The following is a 21,336-nucleotide window of genomic DNA, read 5'->3' as shown; positions in this document are numbered from 1 at the left end:
CCTCACAGGAATAAGTATCTTAGAATATCTCTGTCCAGTAACCTTTGATTAGTCTTAAAAAAAACAACAAAGGAGGCCAGGCACAGTGGCTCACACCTGTAATCCCAGCACTTTGGGAGGCCGAGGCTGGCAGATCACCTGAGGCCAGGAGTTCAAGACCAGCCTGGGCAACATGGTAAAACCCCGTTTCTACTTTAAAAAAAAATAAATAAATACAAAAATTAGCCCAGCGGGATGGCAGGCACCTGTAATCACAGCTACTAGGGAGGCTGAGGCATGGGAATTGCTTTAACTCAGGAGGCGGAGGTTGCAGTGAGCCAATATCGTGCCACTGCACTCCAGCCTGGGTGAGAGACCCTGTCTCCAAAAAAAACAAAAAGACAAAGGAAATCTGAAGGCTTTTCCTAGTTGCCACAATGTTTCATACACAAGACAACCACAAAGTGAAACTGCATAGGTAATTTCTATCATTTACTAATGGGCGATGTTCTGCAATGCACTCATGTTAGTTATTCAGTACTTAGAACATTATTTCCTCATAGGAAAATAATAGCACTATCAGCACTCATAGTACTCTGGAACCTAATAACCATTTATAATAAAAGTTTCTATGGGAAAATTAATTAACATTTCTAACGAGATACAACACATCCCTCCTTCATCTGCTCCCTCCTCCCCTTCACCCTCTTACACACACAAAGAACTGCCTCTGAAGCTCTAGAAATCCTTTTCCTATCAAACACAACGCCGAAAGGGATAATTCTAAGTAGCTGGCAGTGTGGCTCATGTAGCCTTAAAGGCTTTTCTAAAAGCCTGATATGAAAAATGGGTCAACGGACACACAGGGCAGAGAAGAGGAAAGACATAGCTGAGGATGGAGGTGAGAGAAACAGAGAAGGAACAGAGATGTGTGCTTATGTATATGTGTTGGCAAAGGGGTTGAAAAAATCCACAGTAATTGGATTGTTTCATTTTCTTCTCACTGTCAGTAGCTGAGTTAGATACAAAGGATGGTAAAGTTCTGTTTATAATGAATTAACCTTGGCTGAGATGAAAAAGGCATAGTAGGAAACAGCCTATGTACAGGTAGTCTCCTTGACAGAATATAATCATGTTTTATCTTCCCTTGAAAAACAGAACCAAAGACCATATTGATTTGTTTAAACATGCTGATTTAAAATGTACCAAAGTTTATTTTGAATGAAGCCAGAGAATGTTTTGATTTATCTAATATCATCAAACTTTTTTCTCTGAGATAAAGTAGACTCTCGCTCCTCTGTAACAACACCATGGGGTAAATGAACTAAAGAATATTAAATCTCTTCTGTATTTTCTGATGTAAGAGCCCTTCTTAGGAAAGAGGTAGTGAGAAGTCAGGCTGGCTCCGAAGGATAGGAGCTAAGACGAAAAAGAAGGAAAAAGTGCTTTAAAGGCCTATTACTTAGCAACAGCCCTGGGTTGGGGTAGTATGGTACTCATCTTGCTTGCTCTAGGCCAATTTTGTAAGCACTGGAAAACAGGAGCTCAGCACATTCCAGTTCTAGTCTAAGAGGGGCTAGACATTTTATTTGTATTGCTTGCTACAGGAAGAATGCCCTAGTCATAAGACTGCTAATCATAAGAATACTACCGTAAGCCTAGAGATAAGATTAAGAAGGAGGGATGTGATTGCTATACCTATATTTTATTTTGTATCCACCAAAAAAAAAAAAAAAACAGATCTCTCTTCCTTTTCTGTGCCTGGACTTAAACAGTGCTTAACTCAGTTGCAACATGCATGTATACCAGGGGAACTAAAATAGGCTGTAAAATCATTTATTCATTCAAAATTCATTTGGCAGCAGTAAAGCATTCATTATTCTAACATTATTTTGCACTTAAAATGTGCAGAGCTTTTTGCCAGGCTAGTAGTTTTCAGCTTGGTTCTGCATCAGCAATATCTGTTAAGTTTTTGAAAAATATCTACTAGGGGTTTTACTCCAAACCTACTAAATATATGGGGCAGAGTCCCAGGCATCTGTTTAACTGCTTTGAAAAGGCTGGCACCGAGATTCCTTTTTTTTTTCTTTTTTTTTTTTTTTGAGACAGTCTCACTCTGTTGCCCAGGCTGGAGTGCAGTGGCACAATCTCAGCTCACTGCAACCTCTGCCCCCCAGGTTCAAGTGATTCTTGTGACTCAGCCTGCCGAATAGCTGGGATTATAGGCATGCACCATCACACCTGGCTAAGTTTTCTATTTTCAGTAGAGACAGGATTTCACCATGTTGGCCAGGCCGATCTCAAACTCCCAACCTCAGGTGATCCTCCTGCCTCAGCCTCCCAAAGAACTAGGATTCCAGGCGTGAGCCACTGCGCCCAGCCGGCACCTAGATTCTCAAGCCACTTGATAACTTATTTGACTAGCCTGCCCACACTGATTATACTGGAGTTAGAAAACTACTAGGCTGCTGAATTTGGTCCTCAGAATGCTTTTATCTGACAGGCACAATGTGTTTAAAGGTTTTGAACACACTGTCAAGTTTTACAAATCACACTTCACATAAAACCCCAGGATCTCTGGTTTTAGAAAAGTAAAAGATCTGAAATCTTACTGAAGAAGGCAGAAGCGTCTGACCAAAGAAACATAGTAGTACTGCAGAAACATTACAGTACTGCAGGTCCGTGTTGAAGGTCAGTGTGGATTTGGCTCCCATTTATGATGATAGCCATGTACCCCATTGTATGACTTTCTGCAGCAATTTTTGACTGCCTTTGGGGATACGTGAGTAGAATGGAACCTTGGATGTGAATTTAAAGTACTGGTAAGAAAGCAAATGAAGTTAATAAAATGAGGGACCATGAAATCTAAGCTGAACAAAGAAGTAAAACAGGTACAGAAATGTATAGAAGTGAAATACCGAGGTCTGAATGAAAATAAAGACTAGCCAAAATAGCAGTTAATCATAATGATAATGATGATACACATTTAGTGCTTATTCTGTGGCAGTCACTTTAAGCACTTTACATGTATTAAAGTCTCACTAAAAATCACATAAATTAGGTACCACTATTTTCCCCATTTGAAAAGTGAGGAAACAGGCACAGACGAGTTAAGCAATTTGTGTAAGAAACAACAATGCTAACAAATGACAGAGTTGGGATTCAAATTCTGGCAATGTGGCTCCAGAGGCTATAGTGCTAACCACTATGCTAAAATGCATCTCTAGCAAGCAACTAGAAAGAAAGAGATTAAGATTCAAGAATGAGACATTTAAATTAGTGATTAAATGGTAGAATTCTGAGGCGACGAATTCTAGGAGATTAGGGGAATACCATAAATTATGGTAAACTTGGGGTTTGGGATATACATTAATCAAGTTTTCAAAACAGCACAAATCTCCAAGTAGCATCTATCAGCAGTTCTTAGCTGCAAGCAACAGAAGCTAACTCTGGCTTATGAGGCAGAAAATGAGTTTATTAAAAGCTTAAGAAACATTTTTAAGGCTAAATTTCAAGGAACACCTAATACCACACTACCTAACCAACTGGATGGAGGAACCCTGTCTTTGATAGGAAACACCAGATGTAACAATTAGCTCTGCTGTCATCCAGGAATAGCGTAGCCATTGTTGTTGCTACTGTACACTAGAAATACTGCTGCTGCCATGGCAGAACTGTGAGTGGACACTTCAACTCTTCCTTCTTGCATCTCTAACTTCTAAATCAGACAGTGTGAAGGAAGTGTGTCTGACTGGCAGAGCCTAAGTCAGATCCTGCACTCTTGCAAGGGAAACTAGGAAGTAAGTTTTTGCTTCTACCTTGGTAAGACAAGGTTCATGATATGGGACATTCCTTAAGCACAAAAAGAGTGTTCAAAATATATTAAGCAACCATCAACATAACTAACATCCACTACAAAGAACACCACAAATAAAGCATTACCAAACACAATTTAGGAGAATTTGTGACATACATTTGCTTTAGCTAAGAGATGAGGATGATTCAAAATTGAACCATAACACAAACATACCTTAAAATCTATATGTTAATAAAAGGTGTGTGGGGGGGCACGGGTAGAAATATGAACACAAGCATAAAACCCACAGCTTAAAAAATTGATGGCAAAGCCAATTTTTACACTTAAAAAGCAGAAATAGAAACAAGTAAAATGACAGTGAAAACTAATGATGCATTAGTAAGGCAGCATCCATCCCTCAAATTTCAGAAAATGTCTGTAAATGTACATGGCAAGATGTATGCAACGTCATCCAGTATGCACATGAGAATACTAATCTAGAATTCTAAACAAATTTGAGTTTATGAATACCAACTTCTAGGACTATTTAATAACCTACTTTGCAAATTCCAAGACAGTAAATGTTAGTTATATGTAAGAATGAGTCCGTGGGTTTCAGTAAAAACTTGAATTTTTGGATTAGTTCATAGCCCATCAAGGAATTACCAACCAGGCTGCTGGTTTTTATGTTGCATTAAGTTGTCCAGAGTCTCACCTCAGCTTCAATTCTACATGATTTTTTTTTTTTTTTTTGAGATGGAGTTTCATTCTTGTCGCCCAGGCTGGAGTGCAATGGCGTGATCTCAGCTTACTGCAACCTCTGCCTCCTGGGTTCAAGTGACTCTCCTGTCTCAGCCTCCTGAGTAGCTGGGATTACAGGTGCCTGCCACCACCCCTGGCTAATTTTTGCATTTTTAGTAGAGATGGGATTTCACCATCTTGGGCAGGCTGGTCTCGAACTCCTGACCTCAGGTGATCCGCCCGCCTCGGCCTCCCAAAGTGCTAGGATGACAGGTGTGAGCCACTGCGCCCAGCCTAATTCTACATGATTTTATAGGTCCGCTTCTTAACACTCTCAGACTAAGTGTGGTCTGGCAGCAGAGATTCTCAGGGAGAAAGAATCTGAGTCAGTGCGGGTCACATGCCTACTTCTGAATCAATCAGCTACGGTATGGAATTAGTCACCTGGAACAAATCTGGCTGCTGAGGCCTTTCTCTAGAGGAGGGCCTATGAAGATATTTCCCCAAAGGCCTCATATTTGTTTACTGAAACACCAATGACATCTGAGCCATATCAATAATGTAAAAGCAATCTGTGGTCTTTTTTGACAATCTTTTTTGATGGTCTGAGAATTCAGGTATTTTGGAATACAGGTGAGGTGACAGCGTCTAAGGGGGAAATTAGAGCGTAGAGACAGTTGTCCTGATTCACATCATTTCTCTATTTCATAACTAAATTTTTCATTAAGCACGCCATCAAGCTTTTTCACACAGCATTACGTTCACCAGCACCTTTAGGAACAAATCTATCCTCTATATTTCCTTCCTTCCCATTACATCAGCTGCGAGAAAGGGAATGAGTCACCGCTCTCTTCCCCATTGCTTTCACCTCATCCTTTCCAAGGTCAACATTGCAGAAGGCAGATAGGCTGAATAACGTCATTTAAGAGACTCCTCTCTTCCCAGGGGGAAGGAGATCTTGCATAAGTTTTCTCAAATCATCAGGATAACCTTCCACCAGTTGATCTAAAAATGTTTAGACTAAGAAATTATATTAGTGAAAAAGTTACACTAATTTTTGTGAGATGCATCCTTTATATTGCCAATTATGTATAGTAATGATTTTATCATGAAATGTGTCAGATAAACATAAGCTGTAATGTATTTGATTATGACACTTAATTCTGCTTGTGTATGCTCAGTCTTACAGAAGCTCAGTTAGCATGGCCATCAGCCTACAACTTTCAATGCCTTCCCGTTGCACTCTGCACAAAATCCAACTTCTTGTCCTGACTAACGGTGCCACATTTGATCTAGCATTGTCCATCTCCTTACATTTGTATGCAAGCTCCTTAAAGATGTCGTTTGCCAATATAGCCCCTAGTCTGAGTACAGAGCCTGAGACAATGCAGGTGGTCAGTAAATATCTTTTGAGTAAATGAACGGCTATCATATGAAGGATGATTTTCCTGTTATTAACTACATCCTAAAGTAATGGAATTGAGTCAGCTTCAAAATAGTATTCACTTATTCCTATAGAGATCAGAAACAATCAGCTTACCGCCAATGCTTGCTCAAAAGGCTCAGAATAAAGTACAGCAGTTATAAATATATAACAGATTATGAATGGCAGCATTTCCCGAGTGTGTTTCTAAGGACACCAGTGCCACAAAATATTTCTTTAAAATAGCGTTCAAAGGTTACATCTTATGCCTAACTGCCTACTCATCTCCATTTGGATGTCTAAAAGACATCTCAAATTTAAGATGACCCAAACTGATTTGATTTCAGTAAACAACAATACATACATCCTCCGAGTAGCTCAGACCAAAAACCTCTTGACCACTTACTCTTATTTTTTTTTTTTTTTTTTTTGAGACGGAGTCTTGCTCTGTTGCCCAGGCTGGAGTGCAGTGGCACGATCTCGGCTCACTGCAAGCTCCGCCTCCCGGGTTCATGCCATTCTCCTGCCTCAGCCTCCCGCGTAGCTGGGACTACAGGCGCCTGCCATCACGCCCGGCTAATTTTTTTTGTATTTTTAGTAGAGATGGGGTTTCACCGTGTTAGCCAGGATGGTCTCGATCTCCTGACCTTGTGATCCGCCCGCCTCGGCCTCCCAAAGTGCTGGGATTACAGGCGTGAGCCACCGCGCCCGGCGACCACTTACTCTTATATCCTCATCTAATCCATTAGCAAATCTTGTTGGCTCTACCTTGAAAGTATATCCAGAAGCCGGGCGCGGTGGCTCAAGCCTGTAATCCTAGCACTTTGGGAGGCCGAGGTGGGCGGATCACGAGGTCAGGAGTTCGAGACCATCCTGGCCAATATAGTGAAACCCCGTCTCTACTAAAAATACAAAAAAAAAATTAGCAGGGTGTGGTGGCGGGCGCCTGTAGTCCCAGCTACTCGGGAGGCTGAGGCAGGAGAATGGCGTGAACCTGGGAGGCGGAGCTTGCAGTGAGCCGAGATGGTGCCACTGCACTCCAGCCTGGGCGACACAGCCAGACTCTGTCTCAAAAAAAAAAAAAAAAAAAAAGAGCTTGCAGTGAGCCCAGATGGTGCCCACGCACCCCACCCCGGGGGCAAAACCACAAACTCTCTCAAAAAAAAAAAAAAAAAAAAAAAAGAAAGTATATCCAGAATCTCAGGACTTCACACATTTTCAGTGTCACCACCTTGGTCTAAGCCACTATTTTCTTTTCCCTGGATTGTTATAGTTGCCTCCTCATTGGTCTCCCTACTTGGGTCCCTGACCCTCCCCACTTCAGTCTATTCTCAACACAGTAGCCAGACTGATACTTTTCAAAGGAAAGTCAGATCATGTCACACACCTGCTGAAAATCCTCCATGGTTTCCTTTCTCATTCAGAATGAAAGCCAGTCCTTTTGATGGCTTGCGTGGCCCTACCTGAAAGGGACTCTGGTTATCTTTCTTTTTTTTTTTTTTTTTTCTTTTTGAGACAGAGTCTTGCTCTGTTGCCCAGGCTGGAGTGCGGTGGTGTGATCTTGGCTCACTGGAAGCTCCGCCTCCCGGGTTCACACCATTCTCCTGCCTCAGCCTCCCGAGTAGCTGGAACTACAGGCACCCACTACCAGGCCCGGCTAATTTTTTGTATTTTGTTTAGTAGAGACAGGGTTTCACCATGTTAGCCAGGATGGTCTCGATCTCCTGACTTCGTGATCCGCCCGCCTCGGCCTCCCAAAGTGCTGGGATTACAGGCGTGAACCACTGTGCCCGACTGACTCTGGTTATCTTTCTATACTCATTGCCTCTTACTTTGCTCCAGATAACTGCATGCAAAGGAGGCGTCTACCTCAGGGCCTTTGTACTTGTTGTTCCTCCACTTGATTGAGGAGGTCTTTCTTGCCTATCCTTCATAAAATAAGAAATCAGCTCCAGCCCCAGATCGGTTTTCTCCAGTCCCTTTCATTGCTTCATTTTCCTTTATAATATGTATCACTAACTGTCACGTTTGCTATATTTGCTGAGTGTCCGCATCTGCTATCTAGAATGTAAGATCTATAGGGGCAAGAGTTTTGTTTTATTTCATTAACTGCCATGTTCCTAGTACAAAGCCTGATCAAATAAGTCATGTGTCTGTGTGTGTATGCTGAGGTGGGGGAGATATTTCAGAAACAGTATTCCTTGGAGTTTGGGAACGAAAAAAGAGTTGGAACTTGTAGCCTTCTGACCTTTAGCTCACAAAACAGAAATACTTTAACAGGTACAAGATGAAATGACTCAATATTTAAAATACTCAATTATATTCAGAATGAAACTGGCTATTTCTATAACTTAATTTCCTAACAGCTTTAAAAGGTACTATAGATGAGATGAAAAAGAACAAGTCATCTTTCTGAACCTGAGATTCATCTGTAAAATACGCCAGGCATTGCTGGGAGGAGTGAAAATGATCACTTACTCTGTGTCTAAGATTGACACCTATTTCTTTCTTACAGACATAAAATATTTTCATTTCAACTCTTCTTTAAAAAGGAAAAATTGTGGTTTTTTTTCCTTACAACTGCAAAATTTGAGGAATTAAACAATTCTAAACTCCTCTTCAGTGCCCCATCTTTATCCCTGTTCCACAACCACTATCCTACTGTCAGCATGGGACAAGCTCAGCTGGACCAGAACGGTAGAAAATGTCCTTAGAACTCGTAGGGATATTAGATGTTATCCTGACCTGTAACTTTCACTGAGGAATAAGAAAGAAATGTATCAGAATGAGGAGGAAAGTGTTTGAAAAACACACTTAAGGCCGGGCACGATGGCTCATACCTGTAAATCCCAGCACTTTGGAAGGCCAAGGCGGATGGATCACCTGAGGTCAGGAGTTGGAGACCAGCCTGGCCAACATAGTGAAACCCCGTCTATACTAAAAATACAAAAATTAGCCGGGCATGGTGGCGGGCGCCTGTAATTCCAGCTACTCGGGAGGCTGAGGCAGGAGAATCGTTTGAACCCGGGAGGCGGAGGTTGCAGTGAGCCGAGATGGCGCCACTGCACTCTAGCCTGGGCAACAGAGCAACACTGTCTCCAAAAAAAAAAGAAAAGAAAAACACATTTAATATTATAGTTTTATTTTTCAGAGGAGAAAAACCCCAAAGATTTGGTAAGAGAAAGAAAAGTTCAACATAATTTTCTTGGTTGATGGGGGTGCACTAAAAATATTGAGACTCAACCAAAGGAATATCCCATCAGGGGGTTGTGAAATTTTTGTGTTTATCAAAAGAAGGTAAAAGCTTTTTTAAGAGCCTGAGAAACTCTTATTTAGACTAACCCACTAAAAATATTAACAGTTTAAAAAATAAACAGAAAAAGAGTCCCAAAAAAGTTAACAGACATGTCCAACTCAGAAAACTGGGAAGTGGCTCAAAGGGGACTTAAAGAGAGATCCTTCTGAGTTCTAGTCCAGTTCTCCAACATTATATATTGGCTATAATTAATCAAGATTTAATTGTATACCAGCTGCCGAAATGTTTCCCGTACAATAAAAATCCTTAATATGAAACAAAGGTTTCATATTACTAGTCGAGTTCTTTACTGACAAATTTCCGACCTTGCCTCCCATATCCATATCTAAGAAGGGAGGTATATCTCTTCAGCATTTACTAAATGCTTCTTTTGCATACTATTAAGTCACTTAATACAATTCTGCCGGTTCAATGGTACTGTACCCACTTTGCAGACGACAAACCGAGGCTGGATGAAGTTAATCATAAGATTAGCGGCACTGTAATTTAATTCAGTGTAACCCCAAAGCTCCTTCCACACCAAGCTGCTCCCTTGTACGGAAACAGAACTCCTGGAACTTGTCCGCAGAGAATGAGCAGGGCCCTTGCTTTTTGTATGGTCTTGGCCAGGTTTAGCCTGCCTTGTAACCCGCAGGTAACAGAGCTATGGAAATCAAATGAATCGCTGTCAAGTCGGTGCAAGATTACTATTCAGCACATTTCATGAATACCTGGTCTCAACCGAACAGACTGAAAACCAATTTCACAATTTCTTTGTAGTGTTTCTTAGAAACTAGCCACTGTCACTGCTTAGAAAATCGGGGGACTGCTCCCTCAAGTGGTCAAAACGGGCCTCTCACTAGAGCTCGCTACTTGTTTAGCCGGTATAAGGCCAGTCAGACAATCCTGCAAATTTCCCGCAACCTCCCGAAGGGGTCAAAGCCCACGCGCCAGCAAAAGCACAGGCGCTCCCCACCCAGCGAAGACATGCGCATGCGCCTATCCGTCTCCTCCCGAAGCTACCACCACCTGGTGGCGCCACTTCCCCCCACGCCCGTTTCACCCATTCAGCCCGCTCTTTCGAGTACCTTTGTCCAATTCCATAAGGGCAGAGTTGGCATCCAGTTCCTGTTCGCCATAGCCGGCATCTGCCAGGAAAGACTTAGTTGAGTTTGACGCCATGACCCGAATAGTTACTCGACTAGCCTAGTCAGAAAGATTGCAAACTCTACCCCAGGACCGCCATCTTCTTCGGCCGCCTTCTTGCTGGTTTTTCTTCCGCGCGCTGTCAAGCCCTGTTACGCATGCGCCCTGGTCACCCCGCGGTTTGTCTGCGCCTCTGCTGCCCTCTGCGCAGGCGCTCAAGGAGCTCTTGGCCTCCAGGTTCCCGCGGCTGGGAGAAAAGGAGGCGGGGATCCTACGGGGGAAATGACTGTGAGGCGCCCGGACGTCGCTCGGAAGCCAATCAGAGAGCGTGACGTCAGTTTGGCGCGGAGTTTGGCGGCCGGGGCTTACAGTGGCGGGAGTTGGAGGCGATAACGATTTGTGTTGTGAGAGGCGCAAGCTGCGATTTCTGCTGAACTTGGAGGCATTTCTACGACTTTTCTCTCAGCTGAGCCTTTTCCTCCGGCCCTGATGCTCTTCAATTCGGTGCTCCGCCAGCCCCAGCTTGGCGTCCTGAGAAATGGTGAGTAACGGTCCCAACCGCTGCTCGGAGCTGGCGGAATTCATCTCCCCCGAAACACACGCCACCTCCGACCAGGGCCGACTCCAATTCTGAACTCAGCTTCTGAGTTCTCCCATGGCAAGGGTAAATTAGTGTTAGCGGGGACTACTGAAGAAAGCTGTACTTTCATCGCCTCGGGACACTTGTAATCGTAATCGGGCTTTTAAAATCGTCACGTAGGCAGGGACGTCGAAATAACTGCCTTCCAAGGCCCCTTACAACTTACATCTCCATTGCGCGTTAACAGGAAAATGCATGCATTTGTGTGTATATGTTTCTCTCAACAGTTATTTGAGATGGTCAAAACTCATAATCATTGATTAATTCATTCGTTTGTTGTAGAATCTTAGTGAGCCCAGCTATTTGCTATAGGTATATACCAGTGAATATGACCCGCTGTTAAGGAACTCAGTCAAGCAGAGAAGACAGGATATCTGCTTTTAACAGGATCAAAATCTTTTTTTCCCCGTTTACTACATGGCCATAAAAATTTAAATTATAGAGTGAAAGATGCCTGTAACCGCATCCGCCAGAGATGACCCCTGTTCATAGACTGAAGTATATTATTCCAGATGTTTTTGACGCTAGAGGTGATATCTATTGTTTTCAGAAATCGGATCAAAATGTCTGTTTTTTCACTTAATGATATAAGTTGAACGTATTCCCATGTTAATATGTAGAAATCTAACTTATTTTCTTACGCTAAAACATTGGCAATAAGAGATTTGAGGTTAGATTTGGATGTCATCAACTTAAACTTTTTGGTAAGTTTCTGATAAGGGAGCTAACTACCCAGACTAACCTTGGACAGAAATAAAATCTCACTCATGTGAAGGTCGACTATAGCCAGAGGTTCTTTTTCCCCTTGAAACCATGTGGAAAACGAACCTGAGAAGGGAATTTTTATATTCAGGGATGAGTCTAGGAAAATGATATTGAGAAAGAGACTGAGAAGTAGTCCCTCAACTTCCTGCTAGCAGTCTGAAACTTTATACCATCCTTATTTATTTCCCTCTTAGATAATCTTTGTAATTATACTTAAATGCTCCTCTTTCTGTCTCTTCTGGGACCTTGTTTGAGTAACTTCTTTGTCCTCTGTTTAAGAGTGACAGTACGCACAGTGGCTAAGAGCTCTGTCTTTGAAGATAAACTGCCTGGGTTTTATTATACCTCCACACCTTACTATATGTGTGTCCTGGGGGAGCTGTTCAGCCTCTATTTTGTGACAGATTTTCTCCTAATTATCCATGTGTTTACCTTTCCCTTCCCTCTTTCCTATTCACAAGTACTCATTCGTTGTTACGTAATAGACACTGAAATTCATTCATTATTATATGTTACGCACTGAAATCTATAGAATCATCTCCTTTCCTCTTCAGTGTTGGTGTTCCATCCTTGACCCCTTTTCTTCTTCTGCCCACTCCTTTGGATGATCACAGCCATAACCAGGGCTTCTTCCACATCTACGTACATACAACCTTCTATTTCTTATATAGTAAGTCCTCACTTAATGTCTAGATAGGCTCTTGGAAACTGTGACTTTAGGCAAAACAATGTATAGCTAAACCAACTCTACCATAGGCTACTTGATATAAATAAGAATTAAGTTCCAGTGGCATAGTTTGGTCACACAAACACCACCGAACTTCTAAAGAAAGACTCAAAGCACTTTTAATATTAAATGTTGAAATAATTATGTGCTATACATATACTTGAGAAAGATTAATAAAAACAAGTGAGATAATTATCCAAGTTTTGGTGTATCAGTGAGTGACCTCGGTCATAGTGGTGGTGGGCTAAATCAAGGAGTAAATGTTTGCAAAGTGAAAATTGGAAGGAGCACCTCCTACCACCACCCAGTTCAAAAACAATCACAAATATGGCAATTCACTGAGCCCTTTCATACCACATCGTTTATTGTCATTCATTTGTATGATTATTGTAAAGTTTACCCATTTTTATTTTACAATTATTTGTATTCATTCATTTTCTGACACACTTATTCCAGCTCAGGCCTGTGGGTGCCTGGAGCCTATCCTGGCAGCTCATGGTACAAGGTGGAAACCAGCTCTAGACCAGACGCTATTTCATCACAGGAAGCACTCACACACACCCATTGTCTACTGGGACCATGTAGACACACCAGTGAACCTAACATACACATCTTTGGCATGTGGGAGGAAACCAGAGTACCTGGAGAAGACCTCTATGAACATGGGGAGAGCGTGTACAAACTCCACACAGCCAATGGCCTCAAACAGGAATTGATTTTTTCCTCACGAACAGTATGAGGAAATAACATTGGACAAAATTATGTTATTGGAAGACTTCCTGTACCTGAGATTCATTCCTATAAAAGCTGTGTGGGCTGATTATCACCTAGACAGTCAATCCCACAAGCATCTCAAACTCAAATACCCAAAAGTGAACTCAACTTTTCCCCCAAACCTGCAATATTACCAATTTTAGGGAGTGGCCTCATTATTTAAACCTGCCAGAAACCTGAGTCAATTAAAGACTTCTTCATCTTCCTCATAGTTACACATTCAAAACATTTCTTTAAAATCTCTTGAATCCATCCTCTCTTCTTTATCTGTTATGATTATGCATCTTTACTGTATCCTGGATGTGTTCTATTTTTACCATTCCATTTCCCTAGGTTGGGCCATAATGCCTTCTTGTCTGGATTGTAAGAAGTCTCCCAAATGGCCTCCTAGTTTGTCTTCGGTTTATTCTCCACATTGCTGCTAATGATCCTTCTAAAATGAAAATCTGATTTTCTGTGTATTTTTAAATTGATATCTAAAAGTTTTTATTATAAACTTAAACAAATGCAAAGAATATAATTTCGGACCATATTGGGAATATTGACATTTTAAAAATAAAAATGCTATATCACTCTTTTAAGTGTATCTAATATAATTTAAATACTATAGTGATTTGATAATCACGTCATCCATTTTTTAGAAAAATATGAACAAACTCCTCTTTAACTGCTAGACATTCCATATAGCTGCTTTTTCCTCTTGAATTGATTTCCATTTTATTTCTCCTACAGAATTTCTCCTAATGTAATTTAATTTTATGCTTGAAAAGCTCTTTTACTGATCACTCTGTCATACCCTTCTGTGTCAAAAAATGTGTTTAAATTGCTGTTTTCTGTCATAAGCCTCCAAGTGTTAAAACTTCTTTATGGATTGAATTTTCAATTCAATTATTAGTACTATATGATTGATTAAAACAATATAGATTACCAATTTTGATAATTATTAACCAAAAGTAAAATTTTATTGGAAATATATCTTTTTAAAGAGATGAATTTGGGTGTTTATGGTCCCTTTATTGAAGGAATTAATTATCTCTTAGTTAAGGCTCCACCAGTTTATTTGTTTTTATTTAAAAACATTTGATACCCAAAAGTTTTTATTCTTTGGATCAGTGCAAGGTTTAAGATTGGGGCACGGGAATGCCTTTCTTTTATAAAGTGGAAGAAAGGAAGTGATGAAGGGAAAGGGAAAAAGTGGTACCTCAACCTTCTCAGAGACATCAGGTTTTTCAGACAGGTGAGTTTTAGAAATGCGCGTATATAGTCATCCAATTGCTTATAAATGGAGATAACATTTTGAGAAATGCATCATTAGGTGATTTTATCATTGTGCAAACATCACAGAGTATACTTAACACAAAGCTAGATAGTGTAACTACTACACACCTAAGCTATATATTTTTCCTAGGCTATAAACCTGTATTGCATATTACTGTATTGAATACCGTAGGCATCTGTAACACAATGGTAAGTATTTGTGTATCTAAACATAGAAAAGGTTCAGTAAAAATAGGATATAAAAGATAAAAAGTGGTACACCTGTGGAGGGTGCTTACTATGAATGGGAGCCTGCAGGACTGGGGGTTGCTGTGAGTGAATCAGTGAGTGAGTAGTCAGTCAGCATGAAGACCTAGGACATTTTACTACTGTAGACTTTATAAACACTCTATACTTAGGCTGCATTAAGTTGATTAAAAAATACTTTCTTCAATAATAAATTAACCTTAGCTTACTGTAACTTTTAAACTTACAAACATCTTAAATTTTTTAACTTTTTGACCCTTGTGGTAACAGATAGCATAAAGCACAAAATATAATTGTACAAAATATTTTATTTCTTCATATTCTTAGTCTATAAGTTTTTTTTAATTTTAAATGTTTTTCTTTTCTTGACTTTTCAAACCTTTTATTAAAAACTAAGACACGATAGGAATTTTTAAGCTCCATTATAATCTTGTAAGACTACCATTGTGTATGCAGTCTGTCTTTGGCCAAAATGCCATTACGTGGCATATGACTGTATATCGTAGTTGAGTACAGTAGTACCTCCTTACCCTTGAAGGATACGTTCCAAGACCCAACCCTGTGTATGCTGTGTTTTTTACTATACAGACACATACCTATGATTAAATTTAGGCACAGTAAGAGATTAACAATAACTAATAATAACAGAGAACAATTATAACGATATTCTATAATAAAAGTTATGTGAAGGTGGCCTCTCGGAATATCTCATTGTACTATACTTGGCCCTTCTCATGATGATGTGAGATGATATAATACCTACAACATGAAGAGGTGAAGTGAGATGAATGACGTAGGCAGGCACTGTGATGTAACATTAGGCTACTACTTCCAACTATGTGACAGACAAAGCAGCTTCCATGTGATAAAACATTAGGCTACTACTCCCAACTATGTGACAGACCTTCCAACTATGTGACAGACAAAGCAGCTAAGTGACTAAAGAGCAGGTAACGTATATGGCACTGATACTCTGGACACAGGGATGATTCATATCCTGAACAGGTCAGGGTAGGACAGTGTGAAATTTTCTTGCCACTCAAAATGGCACACAATTTAAAACATGGATTGTTTATTTCTGGAATTTTCAATTTAATAATTTCAGACCATCATTGACTATAGGCAACTGAAACCACGAAAAGCGAAACCACGGATGAGGGGTAACTACTGTATCTGGAAATTGAGTCTCTGAAAACTCTCATGTTCTTGTATACTACTTGGAATATGTGCATATAACTCCAGGGGCTTAAGTTGTACAATGAGGAAATAATAGCTTTTTCCAGACGTGTTGTGGAGGAAAGCATTACAGTTTCATGTTCATAACACAATAAGGATCCAAAAGTAGCTTAGGGTGGTTCATCAGTGAAGTGTGTATTGCAGGGATTGCTTAAGTAGAGGGGTAGGCAAGGACCAATCACTCACCATTCATTGGTGTTTGGATGTTAATTGTAGGCAATGAGGCAGAGTTAAAGAGTCATTGTTTAATTGTAAAAAATTGTAGGTTTTTTGTAGTGTATCATCTTCATTTCAACCAAGTTGTTCAAAAGTCCCTTTTGAGTTTGTATTTTGCAGCTGATTTTTTTTTAATTCCAAAACGTGTATATTTACATAACCTTTGAACAGAGGCTTTTGTTTTTACACACTTATTCTGTAGGTTAATACTTGTGACCTCAACATAACTATTGCATTTTTTGGGGGGTGGGGTGGGTGGGGACGGAGTATCGCTCTGTTGCCCAGGCTGGAGTGCAGTGGCGAGGTCTCGGCTCGCGGCACGCTCCACCTCCCGGGTTCACGCCATTCTCCTGCCTCAGCCTCCGAGTAGCTGGGACTACAGGCGCCTGCCAGCACGCCTGGCTAATTTTTATTTTTTTTTTTGTATTTTTAGTAGAGATGGGGTTTCAGCGTGTTAGCCAGGATGGTCTCGATCTCCTGACCTCGTGGTCCGCCTGCCTCGGCCTCCCGAAGTGCTGGGATTACAGGCATGAGAGACTGCGCCTGGCCTATTGCATTCTTTTAGTGGTCTTCAACAGCTCCTTTACAATGATATCTGATGTTGAAATAATGACATGATGGCCCCAGAACTAATGATTAAATTTGGATTAAATTTCTTTGGTGCCCTTCTGTTGATTCCTTCAGATTATGTCTGAACATCCAAATGTAGATTTGTCAGAGGTTATGTCAGGCTAAGATGTATTCTCCACATAGTACTTTTGATGAAAAGTGAGAATTCAGAGTACCCTAAAATGTGAGTTTGTTAATTATTTAAGATGCTTTCAATAGATTGTAAACTCAGTGTTTCCTCCAATGCTTATTGAACATTTGGTTTTCAGTAATTACTTGTTGAATGAATGTTTATTTTATATATTTAAAATGTCTGGATCACAAATCAGTATGATAAAAACAAATCTCTGAAGATGTCTTTACTATGTAGGAGCATAGTGCACATTAGATCTCTGACCTAAGCAGAATAAACTTTTCTTCCACCCTGAGTTTCTTGTTCTCTCTTCTAAATTCAATGAAAATTTACCCATCTTTCAAGACCTCCTGTAAAGACTCCCTGACCCACTACCACTAGCTAGGGCTAACTTAATGTTTTCTAGGGGTAGGTACATAACACTTCACTTTACAATTTCTCTAATATAATTTAAGATACTATAATTGTTGCTATTAGCATTTTAGATTCCTACAATTTCAGCACTAAAGGAAAAAGGAAGTAAATTTGGTGAATATGTTACTGGCTATAGTAGTTGCATTGACATATATTATTTTCTTTGGCTCTTTGACCATTGGATTTTGTATGATGTTCTGGAATAAGAATTTAATTGAAAGGGATAGCAGTTTTAATGGAATGCTTTTGTGGTTGTCTCTTTGGTAGGAGAAGGGGGAAGATCTTTCTTAATATGCAAAGGCCTCTTGTTTCTTCTAATCTCAATGTACTAGTGAGAGTCTCCATTTTAGATAGTAAGCCCAAACTATACATCCCCAGAAGTTGGAAGTGCTCTTTTATTTTTTCCTTAGGACTCCTTAATGAAATAACAGAAATGGTGTCTTCCATAGATATTAATAGTAAGTGAATCTATGTTAATATCTAAAGTTTCTTAAGGACAAATATTTACCTCTGAATTTGTTAAAAATGCTGAAATGTGATGCTCTATTGCAATTCTATAAGGAATTGTCTTGTTTTAGGATGGTCTTCACAATACCCTCTACAATCCCTTCTGACTGGTTATCAGTGCAGTGGTAATGATGAACACACTTCTTATGGAGAAACAGGAGTCCCAGTTCCTCCTTTTGGATGTACCTTCTCTTCTGGTAAGAGAATTGCTATCTAGGCAAGGCTTGGACAGAAATGATCTATTTCACACTTACAGGGAAAATATACTAGAGTATTTCCCTTTCAAAGAAAAGTAAATTAGGTGGATGTTAGAGTTTTTGTAAAAACTGTTGTCTTCTGATTTATAAAATAGACTTTCCTTAATTTCTATACGTCATTAGCATAACTATATATTTCCTCTAAAGCATAGGACTATTCTAGCACCATTTTTAAAGAATCGATATAAGGAAAGGGTTGCAAAGGTTCAGCTACTATGAAAACTGTTTTATCCAGTAGATACATACCCTTTGATCTGGTTGAATGTATCTTTCTGTGACTCACTGGGGAATATATGAACAGAAATAGAAGTACTTCAGCCAGGCTCAGTGGCTCACACCTGAAATCCCAGCACTTTAGGAGGCCAAGGTAGGTCTGGGCACAGTGGCTCACACTTGTAATCCCAGAACTTTGGGAGGCCAAGGCGGGTGGATCACTTGAGGTCAGGAGTTCGAGGCCAGCCTGGCCAACATGGTGAAATCCCGTCTCTACTAAAATTGCAAAAAATCAGCTGGGCATGGTGGCGCACCCCTGTAATCCCAGCTACTTGGGAGGCTGAGACAAGAGAATCACTTGAACCTGAGAGGCAGAGGTTGCAGTGAGCCGAGATCGTCCCATTGCATTCCAGCCTGGGTGACAGAGTGAGACTTCATCTCCAAAAAAAAAAAAAAAAAAAAAAAAAGAAGAAAGAAATAGAAGTATTTGTCTCCGCCCATAATAGTTTGAGAGGAAAGAAAAAGTTGTGAAAAGGAAATTTAAAACTAATAGACTCCTTATAAAAATTAGCTGGGCATGGTGGTGGTGCATGCCTGTAGTCCCAGCTACTGGGGAGGCTGAGGCAAGAGAATCACTTGAACCTGGGAGGCGGAGGTTGCAGTGAGCCGAGATCATGCCACTGCATTCCTGCCTAGGTGACATAGCGAGACTGTCTCTCAAAAACAAACAAAAACTAATAAGACTATTATGTAGTCACGATTGTGCTAAAAATAAGTAAATAAAAATATGATTAAAAAAACTAATAGACTCAGCCTGCTGGCGGCCTACATCATCATATGCCTTTGTTTGCCATTGGCCAGTACCACTCTTGTTTTAAGTACTACCCTTGATTTAGCCCTTCTCTAAATAAGAGATTATCTGAAGAAAATTTTGGTGGTTTTGAGTAAGCTTAAAAATTTTTGTGGCTGGGCGCGGTGGCTCACGCCTGTAATCCCAGCACTTTGGGAGGCTGAGGTGGGTGGATCACTTGAGGTCAGGAGTTCGAGAGCAGCCTGACCAACATGGTTAAACCCCATCTCTAGTAAAAATACAAAATTAGCTGGGCGTGGTGGTGCATGCCTGTAATCCCAGCTACTTGGGAGGCTGAGGCAGGAGAATCACTTGAACCCGGGAGGTGGAGGTTGCAGTGAGCCGAATCGCACCATTGCACTCCAGCCTGGGTGACAGAGCAAGACTGTCTGAAAAAAAAAAAAATTGTGTTACTCTTTATATATTTTATTCTTTATTTCTGCTTTAGCTCCCAATATGGAACATGTACTAGCAGTTGCCAATGAAGAAGGCTTTGTTCGATTGTATAACACAGAATCACAAAGTTTCAGAAAGAAGTGCTTCAAAGGTAAGTCTAGGTCTACAATTTTTGTTTTAACATTTAAAGAACTGTACAAATCCTCAAGTATATTATTATTTGAACACATTCTGTTTTAGTCTGTCTTGTGTTGCTATAAAAGAATAACTGAGACTGGGTAGTTTATAAAGAAAAAGTTTACTTGGTGCGTGATTCTGCTGGCTAGAATATTAGACATCTGGACAAGGCCTCAGGCTGTCCCCACTCCTGGCAGAAGGCAAAGAGGAGCCCATGAATACAGAGGTCACATGGCAAGAGAAGGGGGTGGTACCTAGCTCTTTTTTAACAATCAACTCTCCAGGGAACTAATAGAGTGAGAACTCACTCATCTTTCACCTCTTAGGGAGGGCATTAGTCTGTTCATGAGGGATCCACCCCCCTGACCCAAATGCCTCCCATTAGGTCCCACTTCCACCTTTGGGGATTAAATTGTAACATGAGATATGGGAAGGGACAAACATCTGAAGTATATATAACACATTCCCAATTATATTAACTTCTGATTAAGTCTTTTTAGGGACCAGGTTAGATGTGAATGGTGGACTGCCTATCTGTCAATAACTGTTAACTGTGACAATGCCTTTACTCAAAGTTAAGAAAAATACTTTTTAGGATTAAAAACAATTCTTCAAAAAGTTGAATCTTTAACACTTAATGTGGTTAGAGAAGTGTTGCTTTAAAATATTTATATTAATGAAGCGTTTTTCATGTATAAAGCAAAGTTCTAACCTTAAGAAGCTGATAATTTGGAACCCGTAAGTCAAGTGTTGAAATAACTGAAATAAAACAAAGACTATAAATGATGTAAAAGTAGAAAGAAAATACACTGGTGTCAAAGAGAAAGCTCTCATGTAGTAAAGAAGGCTAGGAAAATTTACGAAGGATGGGGCATTTGAGTTAGATTATGGTACTTAGACCAGTGGAAATGGAAGGGGGCACTCCAGGTGAAGGGAAAAGCATTAGCAAAGGTCTAGAGATAGAAAAGCATAGGATATAATAAAATAGGAAGTGACCAATTTGTTTGGAATAAGATATCGAGAACAGTGAGAGACGAGGCTTGCAACCAAGATAAAGACTAAAGAATGCAAAATGTTGAATGTCAAACTAAAGTATTTTACATTCCATTCAGAGAGCATCGTGAAGTTCTTTTTGGTTTTGGTTTTTGTTGTTGTTGTATTTTTGGTAGAGATGGGGTTTCACCACATTAGCCAGGCTGGTTAACTCCTGGCCTCAAGTGATCTGCCTGCCACAGTCTCCCAAAGTGCTGGGATTACAGGTGTGAGCCACTGTGCCCAGCCAGTATCATGAAGATTTTTGAACTGGAATATATTTCAGAAAGATTCCATTTTAGAGAATATATTACTAGTGAACTCATGGAAAGGAATTGTAGTTCTCATGTGGTATTTAAGGGAATGTGTAATTTCCGTGAGTCCACAAATTCTCTTTGCTCATGCCGAAGGGTGCTGACTACTGATTTTTTATGTGTGCATCTTTATTTTTATTATTTTAAGTTCCAGGTTACATGTGCAGGACAT

At 40.2% G+C, this 21,336-nt stretch overlaps 2 protein-coding genes across 5 annotated transcripts in view; one reads left to right on the top strand and one right to left on the bottom strand.

The window, feature by feature from the left end:
• Positions 1 to 10,536, bottom strand: part of INTS7 (integrator complex subunit 7) — a 101,977-nt gene extending 91,441 nt beyond the window's left edge. Inside the window, exons 1-2 of one of the 2 annotated variants that reach the window (XM_032136489.2) lie at positions 10,467 to 10,505; positions 10,323 to 10,382 (exon numbers count right to left, since the gene is read on the bottom strand). In XM_032136489.2, the coding sequence (XP_031992380.1) occupies positions 10,323 to 10,338 (16 nt within the window). In that variant the 5' untranslated portion in view covers positions 10,339 to 10,382; positions 10,467 to 10,505. Of the gene's footprint in view, positions 1 to 10,322 lie in introns of both variants that reach the window. The other variant, XM_032136488.2, reaches the window with a different exon arrangement.
• Positions 10,537 to 10,603: 67 nt separating this feature from the next.
• DTL (denticleless E3 ubiquitin protein ligase homolog) overlaps positions 10,604 to 21,336 on the top strand; it is a 67,525-nt gene continuing 56,792 nt past the window's right edge. For 2 of the 3 annotated variants that reach the window (XM_058430443.1, XM_032136487.2), the window contains exons 1-3: positions 10,604 to 10,921; positions 17,997 to 18,122; positions 19,694 to 19,792. In XM_058430443.1, coding sequence (XP_058286426.1) covers positions 10,870 to 10,921; positions 17,997 to 18,122; positions 19,694 to 19,792 — 277 coding nt within the window. In that variant the 5' untranslated portion in view covers positions 10,604 to 10,869. The other variant, XM_058430444.1, reaches the window with a different exon arrangement.

The sequence above is a fragment of the Hylobates moloch genome, unplaced genomic scaffold (assembly GCF_009828535.3).
Source record: "Hylobates moloch isolate HMO894 unplaced genomic scaffold, HMol_V3 SCAFFOLD_18, whole genome shotgun sequence".
NCBI lineage: Eukaryota > Metazoa > Chordata > Mammalia > Primates > Hylobatidae > Hylobates > Hylobates moloch.
The sequence above is the reverse complement of the archived record's forward strand: the minus strand, read 5'-3'. Positions and strand labels throughout refer to the sequence as shown.